The sequence below is a fragment of the Antechinus flavipes genome, chromosome 3, assembly GCF_016432865.1.
Source record: "Antechinus flavipes isolate AdamAnt ecotype Samford, QLD, Australia chromosome 3, AdamAnt_v2, whole genome shotgun sequence".
Classification (NCBI taxonomy): Eukaryota; Metazoa; Chordata; class Mammalia; order Dasyuromorphia; family Dasyuridae; genus Antechinus; species Antechinus flavipes.
In genome coordinates, this window is record NC_067400.1 from 494449645 (window position 1) to 494472652 (window position 23008).

General features: G+C 31.7%; 1 protein-coding gene across 2 annotated transcripts in view; it reads right to left on the reverse strand.

Annotated features, from left to right (window-relative positions):
* The window catches only part of PGR (progesterone receptor), an 88194-nt gene that overhangs the window by 58859 nt on the left and 6327 nt on the right, over positions 1 to 23008 (reverse strand). For both annotated transcript variants that reach the window (XM_051986850.1, XM_051986851.1), the window contains exon 2: positions 22550 to 22701. In XM_051986850.1, the coding sequence (XP_051842810.1) occupies positions 22550 to 22701 (152 nt within the window). The remainder of the gene's footprint in view (positions 1 to 22549; positions 22702 to 23008) is intronic.

Consider the following 23008-nt stretch of genomic DNA (forward strand, 5'->3'; position numbering starts at 1 on the left):
AGGGGGCGACTCTTCACAGATATTTACCACACCTTGAAATAAGAGAAGTTTGCCTTACCTTTCTCAGTATCAGTCTTCTTAGTGGATAGCAGGTATGCTTTAAGAAATAGGAAATCACACCCGAAATTTATCACTTGCTATGTGCCTCAGAAGTAACAGAAAGGGGATTGAATAATGATGCTGTCTCGCTTACATTCCATTAATTACCATTCTTTTTCAAGGCAAAAATGGAATTTACTCTACAGCTATCCCCACATATTTTTCAAAAAAAATCTTTTGAAATTTTATAACTATTTAATTCGTAATAATTATTTTTCTCAGTCTTATGCATCGTAACTGTTTTTTGATTTTTTTGGCTATCTCTGTTCTTCACAAGGTAGTTGTTACTAGTTACATACAACCATTAAGTTCAACAATATTTTTATTTTAACCACCTATCTCCAAAAACATAGCTTTTAAAAATGTAATTATCCCATTGAGCATTTTAGCCCAACCTTCCATGAAAGGATAGACACATCATGAAGTGTTAATGAGAATTTCTTAAATGTTAATCCAACATTTATTCAAAATTAACAAAAGAATTTCACAATATCATTGTTAAAAAAGATCATAGTCTACCATAAAAATACAGTATCAATTCTATGATTAGATTATTTTGTTTGCTTAGTAACTTCCATCACTTTTAAACTACAACTGAAATTTAAAATTATTCAACATGTAACTGAACTTAAATATCTTGCAGACAAATAAGGATTAGACACTTCCCAATCATTAAAAATCTGTAGTAGCTATGGCTCCTAGCAACCAGTTACTCATCATCAGTGCAGGAAAATGAGTTTCATAGAATTTAATAGAAGTTAAGCACTTCCCTTGCTTTCTTTTGGAAAGCAGGAAGAAGCATACAGAGAAATGACAAGAAAAATGGACATATTAAAAACAACAACAACAGAAAAATGATCTTCAGTGAAAATTATGTTTTTATATGTATTTTTAAGCATGAAATTAAGAACTACATTAAATAATACTTTTTTTCTTCATTGTTCCCAGGAATTGATCATGGGTTGTCTAAAATTATATCAACAAAGTTGAAGCTCTAAGAAAAGGCTTTTTAACATATAGACCGGATCAGGGACTGCACACTAGTTGTACAATGACCAGTCTGATCAATGTGAAGAGGTTTGCATTAAGTGATTAATTTTTCAACTATGGCAACTTGTGAAAATACAGAAGAGCTATGATTTGTGCTAGCAAAAGGAATCATCTCAAACTAATAAAATAACAGAACTTTTAAAATATCAAAGTATGGGCCTGAGAAACTGTTGGTGTACTATTTTTGGATTTTTCAAATTTACAATAATAATGACTGCTGACATTGATACGGAACTTTACAATTATATAAAAGACTTCATACACCTTATTTTAGCTCATCCTCATAATAATTCTGTGAAATAGTTATAACAGATAATATTATCCCCATTTTAAAGATGAGGAAATAAGGTTCAGAGGAGTTAAGTGACTTGACCACAATGATATTCTTAATAAGTATCTGAAGAAGAATACAAAACTAGTTATGTCCTGCCTCCAAAACCAGAATGCTTTCCACTATACCATAATGCTTTAAGTGACAAATTTTTATGCATCACTTTTAAACCATGTCTCAGAAAGGAAAATGAGAACAGCAGAAGCTATGGTAAGAACTGACAATACTGCAGAAAAAATTTTCTGTACTGTACCTTGTTATTGCTTGCAACCAGAACACGGTCACAGCTCTAAAAGACTGGGTCACCCCAAAAAGCCACTTGTGAAGGCAAGAGCTAAACAGTGAGAAGGAGATATAGAAGTAGGGTCAATGAAAGCCAAGATTTGATTTTAAAAGGGTGGTGGTAAGAGTTTAAATTTATCTGAAATCATAATATAATACTATGTTTTAATAATTTTCACATATGTAACCTGTATACATTATAACATAATTCCTATTAAGCTGATGTTTTGCATCCAAATCACCTATTCAAATTTAGCAATAATTTTTAATAATTAATTAAATTTTTTTAAAAATTAATTAAATTAATTATTTATTATTATTTTTAATTATTTTTAATAATTTTTTCTGCAGAGCTGGAAAATCTACTCTTAGGGGATATCAGTAAATACCTGTGTGTATACAAATAGATAAATACACATACACACATAAAACATATGCACCCCAAACATGCTTTGGCTTAATACTATATGTCCTTAGCAAAATGCTGAAATGAATCACTAAAACAGAAACTTCTACAATGTAAAATAAGCTTTGGGGGCTTGCAGAATCTGCTTTAATTTGAAAATAATGTCAGCTGAAATATGTATTTTCAAATATCACTAGAAATAAGAAAAAAATGTCCTTATATATAAAAGGTTAAAGGTGTCCTGCAGATATTATTTTAAATGGATGTAAATGAAGAGGGTTGCAATAAAAAGAAAAATAATTCTTTTTTACCATTTTTTGGATCATTAGTCCTTTTCCTTATATTACTCATATAACATCAGCATTCTAATAGAGTAATATCTTAAAAATTAGAAATGACTTCAAAGTTCATATTTCACTGAAATAACTAAGGGCCTTCACCAAAAGTTCCCTTTTCTCCTGTTTTTTCATATCATTCAGATGCCTTTCTCTACTTTTTTCCCTTCACCATTTTCTCACAAGAAGAATTGGCCCTATTCCTTATGTCAAGGCAAACATCTCCAATTACACAAAAGCGACCCCATTCAAATCTATCTTTTCCAACAGAATGCCCCCTCCCATCATCCCCTTTCTTTCACTATTCTTTACTATTTCTTAATGTCTACAGGCCATTTCCCTGTTGCCTATAAAGAAACTCATATTTCTACCATCCTTAAAACTATTTTCAAAGGCTACTAACAATTAGTGATTTGGTTTTTGTTCCTCTCACCCTCTTTTTAAATCTCTATAATCTGACTTTAGGCCTTATTATTCAACTAAAACTACTTTCTCCAAAGTTTCTCCAGTGATTTCTCAATTGCCATATATGATAGCTTTTTCTCAAGCCTAACTCTTCTTGATCTTTATGCAGCCTCTGACACTGTCAATCATTCTCTTCCCTTGAACTAATTTTCTCTCTTAGTTTTCATGACATTGCTCTGTTTGGGTTGTCTTCTTATTTGAACTACTCCCTCTAATCATGGATATTCCTCAAATCTCTGTTATTGGCTTTCTCTTATTTTTCTTTGCTTGTTAATCTTATCAGATCCAATGGATTAAATTATCATTATGCAGATGATTCTCAAATTCATCTATTTATCCCTAACCTCTCTATTTTTTCTTACATCTTTCTTGGAAATCTTAAGTGGGATTAAAATCAACATGTCTCAAACTCAGCTCCTTAATTGTCTCTCCAAGATTTTTGAGGGCATTACAATGCTTCCAGTCAATCAGGCTCACAACCTAGGTTTTGTTTTTAGTTCTTCACTATCTTTGTAGTAGCTGAGGAAGAGTTGTTTCACACTACTAGAAATTTAAACTCCCAAGAGATATTATAAATTCTATCTTTGGACTATCTTTTATATTTGTGCCCTGTTTTTTTCTGATCCTGCTACTACTGTATTTATGAGCATTTAGGATAGGAAGTGATGACCCTTAAAAGCCAAAGTCAAAAGAAAAAAAAAAAAAACCTAGGATCATTTTCATTTTTTGATAGGATTACTAGCCTGGGTAGATTAGAAGAATTAGTCACCTAAATATCAATAAAACATTTTTGACAAAGTCTCTTCTACTATTCTTTGTAGATAAGATGAAAAGAGGCAACTTAGATAACAGATTAGGCTCATTCAATAGAAATTGAAGGACTGGAGCTAATGAATAAATTAAAGTTTTAGTTCATCTGACATAGGAATATGACTTTAGTCTTAGCTGTTAACATGTTTATCAGTGAATTAAATAAAATTATAATTGACATGCTTATCTAATTTGTAAATGACAATTGGATATGAACAATTTAAAAGAAATTTAAAAACATTAAAAGATCTTAAAATAGTATGTCGAATGCATCCTCAAAAACTAAAACAGATTTGTAATCTTATAGAGAGTCATATGGAATGCAACCCATCCATGCCTGCCCAACCTGCCCAAGTCTAAATAGAGTATGGTGATTTTATTAATGATACCACACAGTATTCTATGCTTCTCCCCACTAATACTAGAGGTGGCTTTGAGGTAAGGACTCAATGTTGCAGGAGATCATTATACGGAAACAAGTTAGAGATGCATGAAAACAATATGACAATATATCAAAATTTGTAGGATATATTATTTTGTGGGAAAATTCATTCCTCTAAACTCATCAAAACATTATACATGCAGCTAAAAACTAGAATAACATAAAATTAAAAGGGTTTAAAAAGTAAAAATCCTGAGGATATTAACAATTTTTTTAAAAAATTGAATTAATGAAACTGAGCTTTTTTTTTTTTAAAGGAATTAGTTGATTAAAATATTTTAACTCTTTGTGTGTTTTTAAGGGTGTATAAACACTGTTGAAATCTGGTTTCTAATCTATTTTTTTAAATGGGTGAGTCCATCTCCTTCCCAGTTGTGACTGCTGTGTATTTCCCATCATTGTTTTCTATCCTTACCTTTTATCCTTCTCTCTCAAAAAGTCTGTTTTGCTTCTGGCTAATGCTTATTTGATTTTTAAAAAGGAAAACCAAATTATTAGTATCAAAAAGGAAAATTTATAATAAATCTAATGTATCCCTTAACCTACTTTCCCCCTTTCCATTAACCACTTTCCTTATTTTTCTGTTGGGTAAAGTATATTTCTGTACTCAAATGTGGATATGTATTCTTCTTTCAACTAGTTCAGGTGAGAGTAAGATTCAATTATCTTCAGTTTTTTCCCATCTACTATCATTACTGTCTTTATTTCACAAAGTCCTCTTTGCACATCCCATTTATGTGAAATAATTTTCCTGTTTTTTTCTCTTCCTTTTTCATTTCCTCTTCCCTTTCCATTTCACTCTTTGAGATCATTCATACACACGCCAGAATCACCAAAGGCCTTTGTCTAATTAGACTCCCTCTACAAGGTCAGACTATCTTTTTTTTTTCTTATTTTCATTACTAATGTTTGGCACATAGTAGGTTGACTATTATTTACTCCTACAGATAAGGTTCTAACAGATTAATTATCATTTTCCCTTATAAAGAATATAAACAATATAGCACTGTTTAGTCAGTTCTCTCAAGTTTACCTTTTACTTTCCAGACTTCTGTGTTTATATAAAGCTCTATACTCAGCTCAGTGCCTTTCATCAGGAATGCTTAGTTTTTTTTAATTTCTGCATCAATTAAGAACCATTACATCAAATTCCCAATCCCTATATTTTTGCCCATCTGCATTTTTTATTTCCTTCACAGACTAACTGTACAATATTTTGGAGTCCTATTCTTTTTATGAAGCAAAATAATAGTTTGGCCATGTATACCTATTTTGTATTTAATTTATACTCTAATATATTGAACATGTATTGGTCATCCTGCCATCTAGGGGAGGGGGTGAGGGGAAGGAGGGGAAAAATTGGAACAAAAGGTTTGGCAATTGTCAATGCTTTAAAATTGCCCATGCATATATTTGTAAATAAAAAGTTATTAAAATTTTAAAAAATAAATTTTCTGCATTAAATATTTTTTTCTTCCTCAGAACTCCAGATTTTGGTTATAATATTCCTAAATATTTTCATTTTGGGATTTCTTACAGGAAGAAACTTATGGCTTCTTTCAGTTTTTACTTTGCCTTGTTGTTCTAAGCTGTTTGGACAGTTTTCTTTTATTTGTTGAAATATGTCTAGGCTTTTTTTTATTCATAGATTTTAAGTAGTCCATTTTTTCTTAAAATTTAGTTCTCTCCTTGTCTGCTTTCACAGTTCTATATTTCACATTTTTTTTTACCCTTTTGACTCTATTTCTTGATATATCATGTAGTTATCATCCATTTGACCAATTCTAATATCCAAGGGATTATTTTCTTCTTTAAGGCTTCCCCTAAGCCTAGCAATTGCCTCTTTTCCATTCTCTACAGCTTTTTTTAGTTTTCTAAATTTTTTAGCCTCTTTCACTCTTGCTTTAGCTCTTCTAGGAATTCTTATTGGTCTTTTATCCAAGCTTCATTCTGGCCCTGATATACATATATGTGTGTATATATATGTATATATATAGTATGTATGTATATATATATATATGTATGTATATATATATATATCTAAATATTCAATTTAAGTATACATATTTTATATGTGTGTGTATGTATATGTATATATGTAGTCCTTCTCTTTGATGTGTCTGTAATGTCCCTCTTAAAATAGCTTTTTATAATTGGATTATTTATCTCACTCATGTTTCCAGCCAACTTCTTGCCTTTAGAGTTAGTGTTATGCTATGTACACTTTAGGGGAGGATGGGGTAGGAAAGTGTGATGGAAGGGAAATCTATTCACTGACCTCTTGCTCTAAGTTCTTAATCTAAATTTGATTCTATGGGTTTATTTCTGGTTGGAAATTTCAGTGAACTGCTGCTTGACTAACTGAGCTCAATGATAGGCTCTGCAACTGAACTGCTGGCTTCCCTTTGATTTAGAATGCTTTGCTGGGCTACTGGAATTAGAGTCACAGAGCTATCCAGAACTTATTCCAGGCTCAGTAAATAGCTAAGATTCACAATTACCACCAATCCTTCTCTACTCCGGATCAGTGACTTGAAACTGGGTGATGGAAGACAGAGCTGCCATATAGTACTTACTTCTATACTTAATTAAGGATCCCCTGACAGCTCTGCTTTGTGCTTTCTGTCCTATCACCTTGTCTCAGCCTTCATTACCTGGGCTCTAAAATTATTCTCTCCACCTCTTGTATTTTTGATCCAATTCTCTTCCCAGTATCTGCAGATTCCTTGGTACATCTATTTAAGCCTCCCTGAACTGGAAAGATTACTCTGTAATGTTTTATTGCCTTTTCTGATGACAGTTAAGTCTGATGTATTCTCTAGATCTTCACAGAGTAGGGATATAGGTGTGAATTTAGTGGCAGGGTGAGCTAGATTCTAATGGTCCTTCTCTCACTTTACTATCTTAGCTCCAGCTTCCCTTTTCTTTTACAAAAAAGAATTTCTTAAACAATTACCTAAACTTTCTTTGATCCTATAAAATGAAATTTAACTTCCTCCTACATACATCTTTTACTCTGATTTTACATTTTCTCTGAAGAGCAATACCAGGTTGCCAGTTTCTACAGATAAAGGAAACCTTAAAAAGTTATCAATTGGGAAAAAAATTTTTTGAATACAGAATATGTTATAGAATGCATTTCATGTATGAGTATCAATCTATTAAGTATAGAGAAGTCCATTATCAGAAGTTTGGCCAAAAGGGTCATGCTGTCTCTTGCAATAGTTAAAAATACAAAATTGTCTCTTGCATCTCTCTCTTTTTTATACCAAGCAGAGTGTAAGCTCTGGTAGATTATATGATTTTAAGTACGGTTTTAAGATTAGACTATACAAGCTTTTGGAATCATACTAGCTAAATAAAGGTTCTTCAGCATTAGATTGGAAACTTGATTAAAGATTTGTTTGTAGAAACCTAAAATAGGAAAAAATGAAAAAACTGAACCCCAGTTCTGCTTTTGCAATGATGGTGACAAGGGTAATGGAAAAGGGGTTCTACAGTACTTAAATCACACAATTTTCATTTATAAACATTAACTCAGCCATTAGTAACATAAATGCAAAATCCATGTCAAAGTAACCAACAAAAGATGATATTGTTGGAGAAAATGAATTATATAAATTCTTCCAGTACAAGAAGTCATTAGAACAAAGAAAATTTAAATGGAAGAAAAGTTCATAAATTGTTGAAGCTGGGTTTTTCTATATTCAAAAGCAACAAAAAAATATTATTTTTCTGGAAATTTGGTAATCTCATATTTGCAAAAGCCAGAAGCTACCCACTTATGATTATTTGTTACAGATACTGACAGGCTCTGAAAAACATTGTTAAGATCTATGAAGCCTAAGACAAGAAAATGAAGACCTTAAGGGAATAACTTTTTTTCCCATCACTACTGAAAAATGAATGGATACCCTTCAAAAGAGAGGCAGATTTGGAAATGAAATTATGGATAAAAGTAGCATTGTAGAAATTGATTTTGAATTCTGAACGAAGACTTAAGATATAAGAATGATGAACTCATTGAGAATGATGGACTATGCCTAAACATATCTGGTTGTAATCTATTTGCCTGAAGTCTTATGGATCCAATAAAAACAACTTTAAGCAGAAAAAGAATAAACGGAAAAAATTACTTCTATAAGAAATCACACACATATATGTATACACACACATATAAAGCTGTTAAGCTAGCCATAAAGAATGGCTATGGAAATACCCAAAAATTCCTAGAAAATTCCCCTAAGGTGCCAATAATAACATTCATGTTCTCAGATTTTGATAAATGCATCAAATTTCTTCAGGCATAACAACAATCTCTTAATTTTTCAATATAGTGAACTTTTAAAAGTCTTCATTCTATTTGATGTCTCTGAAATATTGACCACATGTACTTCCTAAACATTATAACATCCCTTGGCCTATGTGAGAAGTGCTTTTAGGTTTTCCTCCAATCTGTCTCAACATACTTTCTCAATTTATTTTTCATCATCCATGTTTCCCTATGTGTTTTTATCTTAAACTCTCTTATTTTTCCTCTCTCTTTTAAAAATCTTGTTTGTTTTTAGTTCAATTATAATTTCTATTTATAGTCTCCATTATGGAAATTTGGGGGACACTCAGTCTGAGAAATTGCGAAGACTGATAATAACCTAGCAAAAGAGTTTTACAAGAGGAACCAAAAGATAGCATTGTTAAAGAAACCAAGTAGCAAAGTATTCGAGGAGATGAGAAAGGGAAGTGGGCAAATCCTACTTGGCTTTAGAGGGAAGAACTAAGAACCATGAGTAGAAGTTGCAGATTTTGACTAAGTTTAAGGGAAAAACTTCCTGATAATGAAAAATTGGCATGAGTTTTAAACATATTAAATTCCTAATATAGTAAGGAAAAACAAACTAAAAAAGATCTTAAACTGTCAAAGGTCAGGTCAGTTAAAATATGTGACATTGTAGTATTTGTACCAACTTATTATTTAGTACCTACAGAACCACAATTATCTCAGACATGACTGAAAAATGTAAAATGTTATATACATTTAAATTATAATCTTTATGTCATTTATAAACTTGAATCCATTTTAACTTACATATGTTATCTAAAATTTTTACACTGGTATGTATAGAGTCTGAGAGGTAAGATCTTAATGTTTTTTTCTGTTGAAAATCTTTCCTGTTTTGATTCCATTCTTTAAACAGCTTCCAAAATAGTCTTAAAAGTTCTAATCATATCACTCTTCTCCAGAAAAGGCTCTAATGGCTCTTCATTGCCTCTAGAATAAAATGCAAATATATCCTCCATCAGCATTAAATATAGAGCTAGAAGAGATCTCAAAGATCATTTGGGATAACCCAATTTTCCAGATGAGAAAAACTGAGATCCACAGAGATTCAGTAACTTGTGTAAAGTCACACAATGTAATCATCTGAAGTAGCATCTGAACTTAATAGTCTTTGATTATAGAAAGAGTGTTCTTTCCATTCCTCTATTCTGATCACCACTCCTTTTCCATTCTATTTTCCAACCACTTTGGTTTTTTTGTTGCACTTTACACATGACATTCCATCTCCTGGTCTTCATTATTTTACAATAAATCAGGACTCTTCTCATTTATGACTGTTGGAATCCCTAGGCTTTTTTTAGAGCTCAGTTTAAGTTCTTCCTCTTATATTAGACCTTTCCTGATCTGGCCCCTGTCCCTAGTTGCTGTTAGTGCTTCTTACTCTCACTTGTATTTGTTTTATACAAACTTTGTATTATGTGGGTGTGCTGTTTTGTGAAATAAGAATGCAAATTCCTCTAAGACAAAGATTGTTTCATTTTTGTGTTTGAAACCCCAGAGCTTAATTCAGTTCCTGGACACAGGCAATGCTTACTTTATGTTTGTTGAGTGATTGACTGTAGTGGATGGAACAGTTTTTGAGCCAGAAGATCTGGATTCAAGTCTTTCATCTGACATGGCTAGGAAAGTGACCTCTAATTGCCTTAAGCAACACTCTAAGATTATAAATTATGGATGCCTAGCTACACTGTTGGTAGAGTTTCCATATTCGGAATTCTCCACATTAATAAAACCACAGAATTGTATAAAAATATTAACTGGTAGTTTTAGTTTGGTTTTGGAATTTCTCTAATGCATGCTTCTTTATTTATTTTCCTATTTTAAAATATCCCTTACTTTTTGCAGTTATAAGTACATTCATAGTATTGTCCACTAAAGTTCTTCTCTAAAGCTTTATTTTGGTATAGAAGTGACCCATAGCTCTTGAAGGCAACTGATTTATAAAGAGACAGTGTATGATTCCAGCAACATCCTACTGGTTAAGTTCATAAAGGCTCATTCTTTATAAGGTTGGTTGTAAGATGATAAAACTGGCCTACAAACATTCAAAAAGACTATCTACCAAATCATAGAAGGATTGTAACTGTTTTTGATGAAGAGAATACCCTAAAATAGAAAAAAGAAAACCAGGAAGTATCAACAGCAATCTTTCAGAAGCATATTTATATTAAATTAAAGTCTATACAACTAACTTCAGAATGGCAGCCACTGAATGGCATTATCTATCATATATATATATATATATATATATATATATATATATATATATATATATACACACATATACATATACATATATATCCATATTTATTACCTCAATTTGTGAGGATTTGCGCTAAACTTAAAGAAATTGTGATGCAGTGAAAAAAGCACTGGAAGTTGATGATAACTCTGATTTCTAAATTTGGCACTAACTTGCTGTTTAGTCATTTCATTTAGATCTGACTTTGTGACCCAATCCATTGCACCAGCTATACTATCCATAGTTGGCACTAATTATTAGCATACATCTGAGCAAATAACTTTAACTTCCTTGTACCTCAATTCTGTCACCTAAAAATGGAAATGAAAATACTGTAATATCTACTTCAAAAAATTATTTTGGGGAAAGCGATACATATGTTACACATATAAATATATACATGAGTTAAATGAATTACAACAATGAGAATAGTACTTTACAAACATGCTATTTAAAATCTAATTCTGAATCGCTAAAAAAAATTAGTAATTATAATTGCCAATGGGCTTTAATAAGGCTGTCAGAAAATTGTATATTATGGCAATAATTTACTTTGTGACATAAATGTAAGCACTGTCTCTGAAATATCTCAAGCAATTAGTATTTCTTATAATTTTAACAAAAAAGGCTGAGTTATAATATACCAAATTTAAATTTATATCTTTGCAACTAGAAAATTCATGTTTCTGAGTCTTACCCTCCTAAAAGATACAAAAGATTTTTGAGGGTTAAGAACAAGAAATAAATTTTTTTAATCCTTCATAATACCTAGCATAGCATTATAATTTGAATTAAATCATTTTGAATTTGGCTCAACTGAATAACCTGACAAATCCTTTTAACATTTTACTGTATCAGAAAGAATTTTAACTAGTTGACCATTCCCTACCCCAGTATGTTTTTATTAGGACCACAAGATCATAAAACTATCTGGAAAGGACTTTAAAGTCTATCTATTCCAAACCTTTTATGGTACAGAAGAAGAACCTGAATTTCAAAGAAGTTACTTGTCCATGGTCAATATAATTGTCAGCAGTGGGTTCTGCAGATATTCTCTCTCTAAATTTTGCGCTTCTTTTACTATTAGATTAAATATTAAATAAAAGAGAAGTTAAATAACTACTATATCATTTTACACAAAGTAATTAGGAAAAGTAACTGAGAATAAGACAAAAATTGGTGGTTTATAAATAGGAATCATTTTTGGCCTTTTGGGAAGGGCATAGGATGAGACTTTATCCAATTACTATAACTAGAATAACATTCTATAAATTATGTTAATATTAGAAATCTGTCAATAAATTCCAAATATATTTATTTTATGTTATTTTTGGAAAGATATATTAGTTACATAGACAATATTACCATTATTTTCTTCCAATATAGTATATGATCTATTGAGAAATATTTAATTACTAACTACTACTAAACACATGGGTTTGTGAAATGCAACCTACTTCATATTTTAACTTTAACACAAACATGTCATAGATATTATTTAAGGGTTTGACTCTCTACTATTGAGAAGTATGAAGGAAAAATTTAAACTCTTCTATACTAAGAAAAGTGCAATGTTAGCAAGCTGTCAGCAAGGGGAAGATGATAGTCTTCAGAGCCTTTCAATAAAGTATTAGCTTGCTGCCATCTCTACAATGAATTATCAAACAAAATCTAATCTCACCACTGGAAAGAACCTCAAAAGTCATGAAGCACTGAATGAATAAAGTATTAATTATTAACTTCTCTTTTTATACAAAGAACAATGTTAAATACTGAAAATAGAGATTGAAAAAGAAGATAGTTCCTGCTATTGAGGGGGTAACATTTTAATAGGAGAAACAAAATATATGCATGATTTCAGTTATAAGTAAAATAGTAAAGTTCCATGGTCTTTAGGATTCACAAGCAAAATAGATGATTAATACTCTCTCTTTAATGCTATCAGTAACTGGTTTTAAAGGAAGGAAACAATTGTTTGTTAGGCACCTATCTGTGATGTGCCAGGCACTCTTCCAAAAACTTTACAAATATTATCTCTTTGATTGTCACAAAAACCCTGAGAAGTATTTGTTATTATTGAGTTGAGGAAACTGAGGCAGAAGAAGTGACTTTACCAGGGTTACAAATTTAACAAATTTCTCATACAGGATTTGAATTTAAGCCCAGTGTTCTATTCACTCTATTATCTAGTTACCTCTGTTGAATCCTCTGTGAAGGATGCCAAGGGCTTTGGTAGCCAGAACTTTCTTTTCTGAATCTCCAATAGGAGGAATTGCTAAATGTTATCCCCGGGTAGTTGCTTCCCTGAAAAATGGTATTCCGGCCATATAAGGATCTAGACTGGTGGTCAGGGTCGGGGAGGGGGGGTCGCAGGGAGAATGACTTGGACTTCCCTAGCACATGCTGCCTCCTGTCACTCCCTCAGTGTACCTGGCTGGACTAGCTTGCCTGGCCCCCTTTTCTGCAGGGTTTGCCTCCCAGGATGATGGCTGTGAGGACTGTGTAAGAAGCAGCTCTGAGGGTCTGGAAGGCCTATCTGATTGCCAACTACTGAACTTATAATTGAACAAGAATCCTCTCTATCACAAATCTGACTAGAGGTCATACAGGTCTTGATGAAGGCATCTAATGAAGGGGAACCTACTAACTTTTTTTTTTAACTTACTAACAGTTTGCGGCATTCTCAATACTTCTAAATACTTGGAAGATTTTCCCTCAAATCAAACCTAAGCTTGTCTCTGTAACTTCTATCTATCTACTGTTCCTGATTCTGCTTCTGAGACAATTAAGAATACCCTCTTCCACCCTGCAGTCATTTAAATAGATCCCTAATTTTTTTTTTCTCCAGGCTAAACGTCTCTAGTTCTTTCAACTAATTCTTGTATGATGTGAATTAGATGTTTTTTACCATCTTGTTGGTCCTCTTTTAAGATGCTCTCCAGCTTTAAAAAGTTCTTTTAACAATGTGGCACCAAGAATTGGAGAAAATACTAATATATGAAGTGAACAGGACAAATAAGAAAATTATCATCTAATTATTCCCAGATATTATGCCTTTCTTAATGAAACCTCATTTAAATAACTGTTTTGCAAGTAATAGTATAATTTTGGAATATTGCTGTGGCACAGGAAATGAAGAGTTCAAGGATTTAGAAAAATATGGAAGAACTTGGAACTAAGAAGGATGATATCAGAGACCTTCAGACAAGCAGAGGACAAACAAGCATAAATACAACCTTACATAGATGTATATGAATGTATATGCATATATTTACATATGATTATAAATATCTATATATATGTCTATGTGTGTATATACGAGTATGTATATATATGTGTGTGTGTGCATGTGTATGTGTATATTTATACATATATAAATATACTTGTGTTTAACTGTAGCCTGCTTGGAGGAAGTGGGGGAAGGGAAGAGAAAAAAGAAGAAAGTAAAAAATGCATATCAGAGAACAACAGAAAACCCCAAAGGAAGCAAAAAAAAAAAAAAAAAAAAAAAAAAAAAGGATAGTTCTGAATACAATGAGTACTATTATTATATATGTTTTCTGGAAATGGAAATTATTACATATTTTGATCCTTAAGTTTTGCTGTGCACATTACAATTTTCTTTTTGATTTTTTTATTTTGTATTTAAGTTTTAAATAAATACATTAGAAAAATAAAAACGAAAAGAAAAGAAAATACATTTCCTAACCACAGCTGTCAAAAGTTAGTAAAGAAATAAATGTCTTGGCTAGCATAACACATTGTTGATTTATACTAAGCTTTACATCCAATAAAATCTGCAGGTTTTTTTCAGATGAACTGCTGTCTATCCTCCCCACCTCCACTACACCTATCTTGTATTTGTGAATTTTTCAAATGACTAATTCTTTTTGGATCCTGCTTCTTCCACCAACATGGCACAGTAGATATATTTGTTAGACCTGGCTCTTGGATTCTGTTGTATGACCCTTTCATACCTTTCAGTTTTAATTTTATTATTTGTAAAATAATAAACAGCACTTACACCAGTGACTCATTGTAAGGTTCAAATCAGACACTATTATTTCTCATTCTTCTTATCTTTATGCGACCATGATTGTTATAAGTATCATTAGCTATTATTCTTTCTAGTTTTATGTCATCTGAAAATTTGATAAGCATATCACCCTATGTCTTTATCCAGGGCATCAATGGAAATGTTAAACAATGTAGGGCCTAGCACAAATCGTTGGCCTCCTTCCAGGCTGACAGCAAACCATTAATGACTACATTTAGGTATAGCCACTCAATCAGTTTTGAAACCACTTAATTAAACTATTGTCTAGTCTACATCTCTTCATCTTTCCAACAAGAATAACATGAGTGACTGCCAAATACTTGCTAAATGTAAACTAAAATAAAACTATATCTATCCCATTCCGCTATCAATCTGTGACAAAAACATGGTGAGATTTGATGACATAATATGTTCTTGGTGAACCCATTCTGGCTTTTTATGATTAACCTTTTTCTTTTCCTTTGCTAGATGTCAACTAACCATCTCTCTAATAATGTTCTGGAATTTTGTTAGGAATTAATTGAAGTCAAGTTCATTCATCTATGATTGGCAGGATTCAGACCCTACTCCTTTGTGCCCTTTTTTAAAAAATCAGGGCATCTGCCCAATCTTCTTCCACTTTCAAGGAACTTTCAAAGATAATTAACAAGAATTAAGCCATCATATCTGTAAGGTCATTCAATCTGCAAGGACAAAACTTATTGGCACCAGGTTACTTGAACAAATAAAGAGCATCCAGATACTCTCTTACTATCTTCTTAATTCATCTTGGGTATTAACTTTCTATTAGTTATGTGTTCTGTCTTTTCAACTGAAAGACTACTAGTTTTGACAAAACAGAACCATGTTAATAAATTGAGGATATAATATAAATTAATATGAATAATATTTGTTTTAATTATCATTATTCTGTTGATAGGGAATATAGGAAACAAAATGCTAAACTCTTTTTTTGTCCATTCTTTCTTCATTCATCTCAGTTCTATAAGTTCATACCACACTTTTTTGTGCATCTTCTGTTACTTGTATTTATGTAGAAGACAGAATATCTACCAGTGAAAGAATCAGTTAAATTATAAGGAATGAAAAGTTTACAGAGAAAAAGAATAAGGTCAGTTTTAGACATGTTAAATAAATTTGAGAGATCTGAAGGGACATACAGGTGAAGCCTGATATTTTAAGCTAACAAGAATAGGGAGTTATCTAACTAATTATACCAGTTAAAGTTATGGGAGTTATGAGATTGCCAATGGAAAGAGAATAAAAAAGTCTAAGAATAAAACTTGGGGAAACCATCCTAAGGCATGAAAAAGACAGATAATGAGTTAATGAAAGGGATAGAGTAAGAATTGATATAGAAACAAGAGCACAATCAAGACAATGCCAATTATTCTGAATCCAAGAGAAGAAAGAATATGGTAGTAGAGATTATTCAGTACAGGAAGGTCATGGAAGATAAAGTCTGAAATAAAAGTCACTGGATTTAGTTTTATGACCTCTGCAAGCAATTTTAGAGGTGTTAAGACAGAAGCCAGACTGCTAGGTGATATGAAGAAGATGGATGTCAAGAAAGTGAAGGTATTTTTTCAAGACGTTTGGTAGTGGAAAGGAAAGAGACAGAGCTACATCTAGGTGGAGGTATGATATTCCTGGGAAATCTTTTAAAATTCAAAGTTTTTTTTTGTTTTTGTTTTTGTTTTTGTTTTTGTTTTTTTTTAGAGTTGGGTAGATTTGAGGATATTTGTAGATAGATAAGAAGCTGGTGGAGAGGGATAGATTGATGTAAAAAGAGAAAATGTTACTAGAATACGGTACTGGAGGAGGGAGGAGGGAAATCAAACAAGGGCACATTTAAAGGGATTAACCTTAAGTAAAGAACAGATATACTTATCTTGTGATCAATAGGAAGAAGAAAAAATTAGTGATGCTGGACTTTGTGAGAAAGACTAGTGGAGGTGAGGAGATTCATGTAGGATAAACTCGATCTTATACCAGTACCTTCAAATCAAAGCTAGAAGCATTATATTAAGTGTCTGCTGTGTGCCAGATAATGTGCTGATTACTCGGGAACATAAAGATAAAATATAATTCCCTGCTCTCAAGGAGGTTGAGTGGAATAACAATAACTTTCAACTGCCATAAGACTTTTACTACTTCTTTTTTAGGAGCAACCAACTAAAGGAATTCCATTTGAGAGAAAATTCTTTAAAGGTACCTTAGTAAGACTGATGAGTCAACTTAATCTACATATTCCTCCTCACTTTGTTTTCTTTTTAATGTAGAAATTTTCTATCTTTTTCTTCTCTAAACCCCATGATCGATAATGGTTATCTGCCTATACCAAATCTCCATTCTCCTACTATCTCTCCCTTTACTTTCATTCCTTTCCTTAGCTGATCAGTCCTACTCTAATCAGTCTCTATACTTTTTAATTCCGTTTATTCAGTTTGCTCTCTGAAACCATTTTTCTACTTTTAACAAAATTACCTTTTATCCTACTTTTCTCTCATACTGCTTCTGTTTTCAAGTGATTACTGAAATCTGACTCTCATCTAATCACATATCACTTGGCTCATCTTCAAATAAATATTGGCTACTCCTCTCATGCTACCTGAAACATACATGGACCAATATTAAGATCTGGGGTATTTCTTGCTCTTTGATATTTCCAAAATCTCCCTGTACCACACAAGTCCATCAAGAAAATTTTCTTTGAATTTTATTCCATTTGAGTATATAATCCTGTCTGGATCCTTATGTTATCAACTACTGACTTTGAGTTCACTTTCCCATCATCCACACAGGAAATGGTTCACAGTTCTTTTTTTTTTCCTACTCCCAAACTCTGCTTTCATTCATGACAACTTGAGGACTGACATTGTTGACTATATGAAATTCATCATCCTAAAATCCTATAAGCTCTATTTCTGTTTTTCTTAGCCACCCACCTAAGTGTATATTTAATCTTAATCCTTATAATAATCTGAAATTGTTCCATCTACCAGAACAATCACAGAATCACAGAATTTCAATTAGAAGTGACCTCACTGGTTATTTAGTACCTTAATTCTCACCTTTAACTTTAATCGAAGCCCTTAAAGAACTCCTTCAACAACACAAATGAGAAGTGATCATCCAACCTTTACTTGAATGCAATGAAGGGGAATCCATTATTTTCTAAGTAAGTTTATTCTACTTTTAGACAGTTCTAGTTGTATACAAGTATTTAGGACCTTTAGTTAGAAGACTCAATTTCATGATTTCAAATCCAGCCTCAGACACTCAAACCCTGAGTAAGTCACTTAATTCTGTTTGCCTTTGTTTCTCATCTATAAAATGAACTGGAGAAAAAAAATGGGAAAGCACTCCAGTATCTTTACTAAGAAAATCCCCCAAAGGGGTCATGTAGTGTTGGATATGATTGAACATAAATTCAATTTTATGTTGATTGAACATGATGATTCAATCATTATTGAACAAATTCAATTTTGTTCAATTGAATGAACAATCAAATGATTGTACAAATGACTGAACAAAAATTATATGGAAGTTATTTACTACAAGTCTTCATTTGCCTCTTGTCAGTCTTGAATCATGAAACTGATAATAAAGAACGTCCTTACCTTTCTCTCTCTGATACACTTAAATGTTTTTTTGGTGTTCACTAAAAGTGAAATCAGTTCTCTACTGTTTTCCTAGTTTGTAACTCTTGCTCTATCTATCTTTAATTTCATTCTTTCATAACTCTCTCTTGTTAAGTCCTTCCCTTTTTATGCTCTGCCAATCTTCAACAATGTATGCTATCTCTTATATTCAGCTTTTTTTGTCCCTATTCCTTAGTCAATGAACATTGTTGAAGTTACAAAATCATGTGGCCCAAAGCCACTAAAATTTTTGTGTTGTATTGAAATCCTGTTACACTTTTAAAATTCCCTGTCACTAGCTCAACTAGTATTTTCCCTTAAGCCTTACCTAACACTTCCAGTCAATGCTTTTATCCTCTTCAAATTACCCTATCTTATTGACATATTTATATTTTTTCTCATCCACAACTCCAAGAAAATAAGCTCCTCAGACAGAATTTTTCTTTTCTTTGTATCTCACAGAGGATACTATGGCATAAAAGGATAGATTGATGAACTTAAAGATAGGAAATCCGAGGGTCAAATGGGCAAGTCACTAAACTTCATGTGCAACTTCCTAGGAATTCTCTACTAAATCATAGCCTAGTTGAATCTCTCTCAGTGAGGGATATTACTTGTTTCTAAATGCTGATGATATCAAAGATATTTTATTTATTCCCCCAGTACCTTGCACAATGCCTTACACAAAAACATAATTTTAATAAATTTTAAGTTGAATTGAATCAAAGTTTAACTCCAAACTATCTCTCTCTTCTCAGATCATGATTTTACATCCTTCTTGAGAAAACTGAAATTATCCACTCTGAGCTCTCTCATTCCTTCTTTGAAACTCATTTCATGGTCTCCACTGCCTTTGCTTTGGTAATGATCTTTATGCCTGCCCACTTCATCAATGCTTTTTCTTATTCCTGGCTGCCTTCAAGAGTCAGCTGAAATACAAACTGAAGGAAATATTTTCTGGGTCCCTCCATCTGCTATTACTTTTATTCCTCTAAGTTTATTTTCTAATTTATATGCATCTTCACAAGTTGTATCATCCATTAGAATATAAATTCACTGAGTTTTGCTTTGTATTCCCAGGTTGGCAGTATCTGGAATATAGTTTTACCTTAATGCTTATGGACTGACTGATTCTAGTGGTTTAATTATCATCTCCCATGCAGATGACTCCAAAATCTCTATATCCAGTACCTATCTTTCTCTTAAATTCCAGTTTTGCTATTCAGTGCTTACAACTGGCTATCTCAATGGAATCTCAAATTCAACATGTATTTCATCAACTCTCACTCAATTTATTTCTTTTCTCAATTTACCTTCTTTGTTTAATGGTATCACCAAATTTCCATTCATTTATTAATGCATATATCCATTCAACAAGCATTTTAAGTACCTGTTATAGGCCAGGTAGTATTCTGAGCATTAAGCTATCATGCTAGAAAAGTCACCCAAGTTTGAACCCCGTTATCCTTGACACTTCCCTCTTGTTTTATCTCTTATATCCTTGGCCATATTCATATACTTCAGAATCATCTTTATACTTCCAATGTCATCACTTTGACTATATCTTAGGATCTTAGCACATTTTGCTTGGACTTCTATAATAGCCTCTTAATTGGTCTCTTCCCACCTCTCTTCTATCTAGGAAGATTTGCTTCTTTCCTTTTTTTTTTTTTTAAATACTGACTTCGAGTACTCTTTATGCATGCATAGGGTCACTCAGTATGGGTTAGTCTTTATCATGCATGCATCACTAACAAGAGAGCCAGAGCAATCTTTCTTCATAGTCCCTTGAACATATCTGGCCCAGTCTATCACTTTTGCTTATGATATGCCTAACTTTAAAAGCTATCTTTTACTATTTTTTTTCTATGTAAATTCTATTTCTCAAGGCAAGTGCCATTTGAAGTTTTTTCCTGCCATTCCAACACACTAATTTTTCTCTTTTAAAAATGAAATTCTGTACTACAAAATTATTAAGTATTTCATATATAGTTGTTTTCATAGGATCATAGAATTGTAGATGATCTCTAAGATATTTTTTTGTTACAGATCTAAGATCTTCCAGTCATATATCTCTAACCTTGAGATGCACTGATTGCAGCCATTGAAGATTTTCAAACAGGGGAATCATTTGACCAAATCTGTATAATAGGAAAATTAACTTGACATTATATGTAAAATGTTTTATAGTGGAAAGACCAGAGGTGGATTAGTAGTATGAATTTATTATGGATTTAGTCAAGAGAATTTTGTGACTGTCTTTAACAACATATGGATACTAAAAATAGGAAGAAAGAAAATGGAATATAACCTAGCATTTGGGTGATTGATCTGACTCAGCTAAGGAACGAGCAAAGGTAAGAGTATTGATGTATAAATAATAGAACACGAAGGTTAAAAATAAGAGAAAAAGAAGTGAAAAACAAGGAAAGTAGGAATGAAAGGGAAGATGAATGAAAATATACAGGTGATAATTAAAAATGATACTTTATACTTTTGAAATACTCTCACTTAAAAAGCATCCTTTTCATTAATGGTTATATTATAAAGGGAGAAACCTCCAGATACTTTAAGAATTTGAGAGTTTTATGCATAAAAGTTAAGAAAAATAGTGTTAAACCCTCAAGAGAATCTAACCTATAAATACATTTTTAAAAGTTGGGAAATAATGTTAAATTAGTATAAGTGAATGAATTCTCATACAAATATTTCTTTTGTTAAATTTTGATAAATATTATTAACATATAATAATAGGTGAAGGGCTTTGTACTTCCTTATAATTGCAGAAATAGATCATGGCTTAGAAATATGTAATTAAACCATTTTCTTAAAAATACATAAATATTACATGAATATTGATAAATATCTTGCGTCTCACAATTTCAATATTCAATTCTCTTTTGGTACCCACAGCCTATTTTATGACTAAATGCATTTTTAAAAGCCACTACATCTCTCTGTGAATAAAATGTTTTAAACCCATTTGAAAGCATCAAGAAATTACCATATTTTACTTCCTTTCTTTTTATGAAGTCTCTTAAACCTGAAATTCCTGCCTTCAAGTAAAAGGGGGGAAGAAGGAATGCTGAGATCAGAGAGAAATGGGTCAGAACTCTTAGGGATAAAATATAATTCTCTTGAGCTATATAACTTAGTCATTCCAATTCTTTGTGGAGATTCCAAATTTTGTATATGAACAGATTAAAAATAAAAAGGTTTTATTGCTGTTGATATTGTTAGCTGCAAAAATATCTTGGTTTTAAATATAAATGTGTTTGTCTAGAGTATAAGTGCAAAGAAAACTTAAAATGTTTTTTCTAAAAGTCTATGATACATTCCCAAATGATAACTGGTTCAATGAACTTGAAGTTGTTTCTTTTTTAAGTTCACCACTACAAAATAAATAGCACATGTAATTTACAGTAAAAACAACTCTATAATGATATCTCTTCCCTTGGCAAACAAATTTATCTTAATTCGAGTTAATATGTGTAAAGTCATATCAAAACAAAGTATTCTATATATCTGCACTATAAAAAGGAAACAATTTTCAAGGTGTTAAAAAATGACTTTATTGTGCATATTTCACACAAAAAGACAGTACATTAATGCAGTGAAAAAGCAAAACATAAAATAATTGATGAAATCCACCTTAGCAATTAATATTTTAACTTATTTTAAAATATTACATGCCATAGGATCCCATCAGCCATTAAAAACTTTTATTCATGAGAAATTTAATGTAAGTGTTAAGAGGAAAAATATGGATTAAATAAAAATGTTTTCTTTGGATTGCTAAAATCAAATTTTAATTAGGAATAATTCTACCAGCATAATAATGCTTCATATTCAATATTTAAAGTATCAAGTGGTATAAAACTTATACTAGGTTCTTTTTTTTTAATGGTAAAGACCAAATTTCTAAAATAAATACCCAAAATATTTTAAACTAGATTTTATCTTCTTAAAGACAAGTATATTTAGAATTCTGAAATGAAGATTGTTTCCATTTCCATTAGTCTAACAACAAAATTTAAACAATCTTACCTTCCATTGCCCTTTTAAAGAAGACCTTACAGCTTCCACAGGTGAGGACTCCATAGTGACAACCGGAAGCTTCATCACCACAGATTAAACAAATCTTCTGAGGTAATGATTCAAAACCATATTGAGGACTCTGGCTGGCTTCTGTATCTGGCCTTTGAATTAAATAAAAAGCATGATGACATTATCAATATTCAACAGTGAACTTTTTTAAACTTTTGAGTTCAGTGTTAATTTTTAAACATAGAACAAAAGTCCAAATGATTCCAAAGAAAATGTAATTAATTTAAAATGTACTGATAAAGTTTCAAACTCCCTTGTCTTTATAAACTTTATAAATAGACTATTCATTTCTAACATTCTTCACAGACAAACTTTTTAGTCAATCAGTAGCACTCTGCAGGCCAACAGATGAGTGAAGACGACATGATGCCTGGGAAAGGCAATATCCATAGCAAAAAT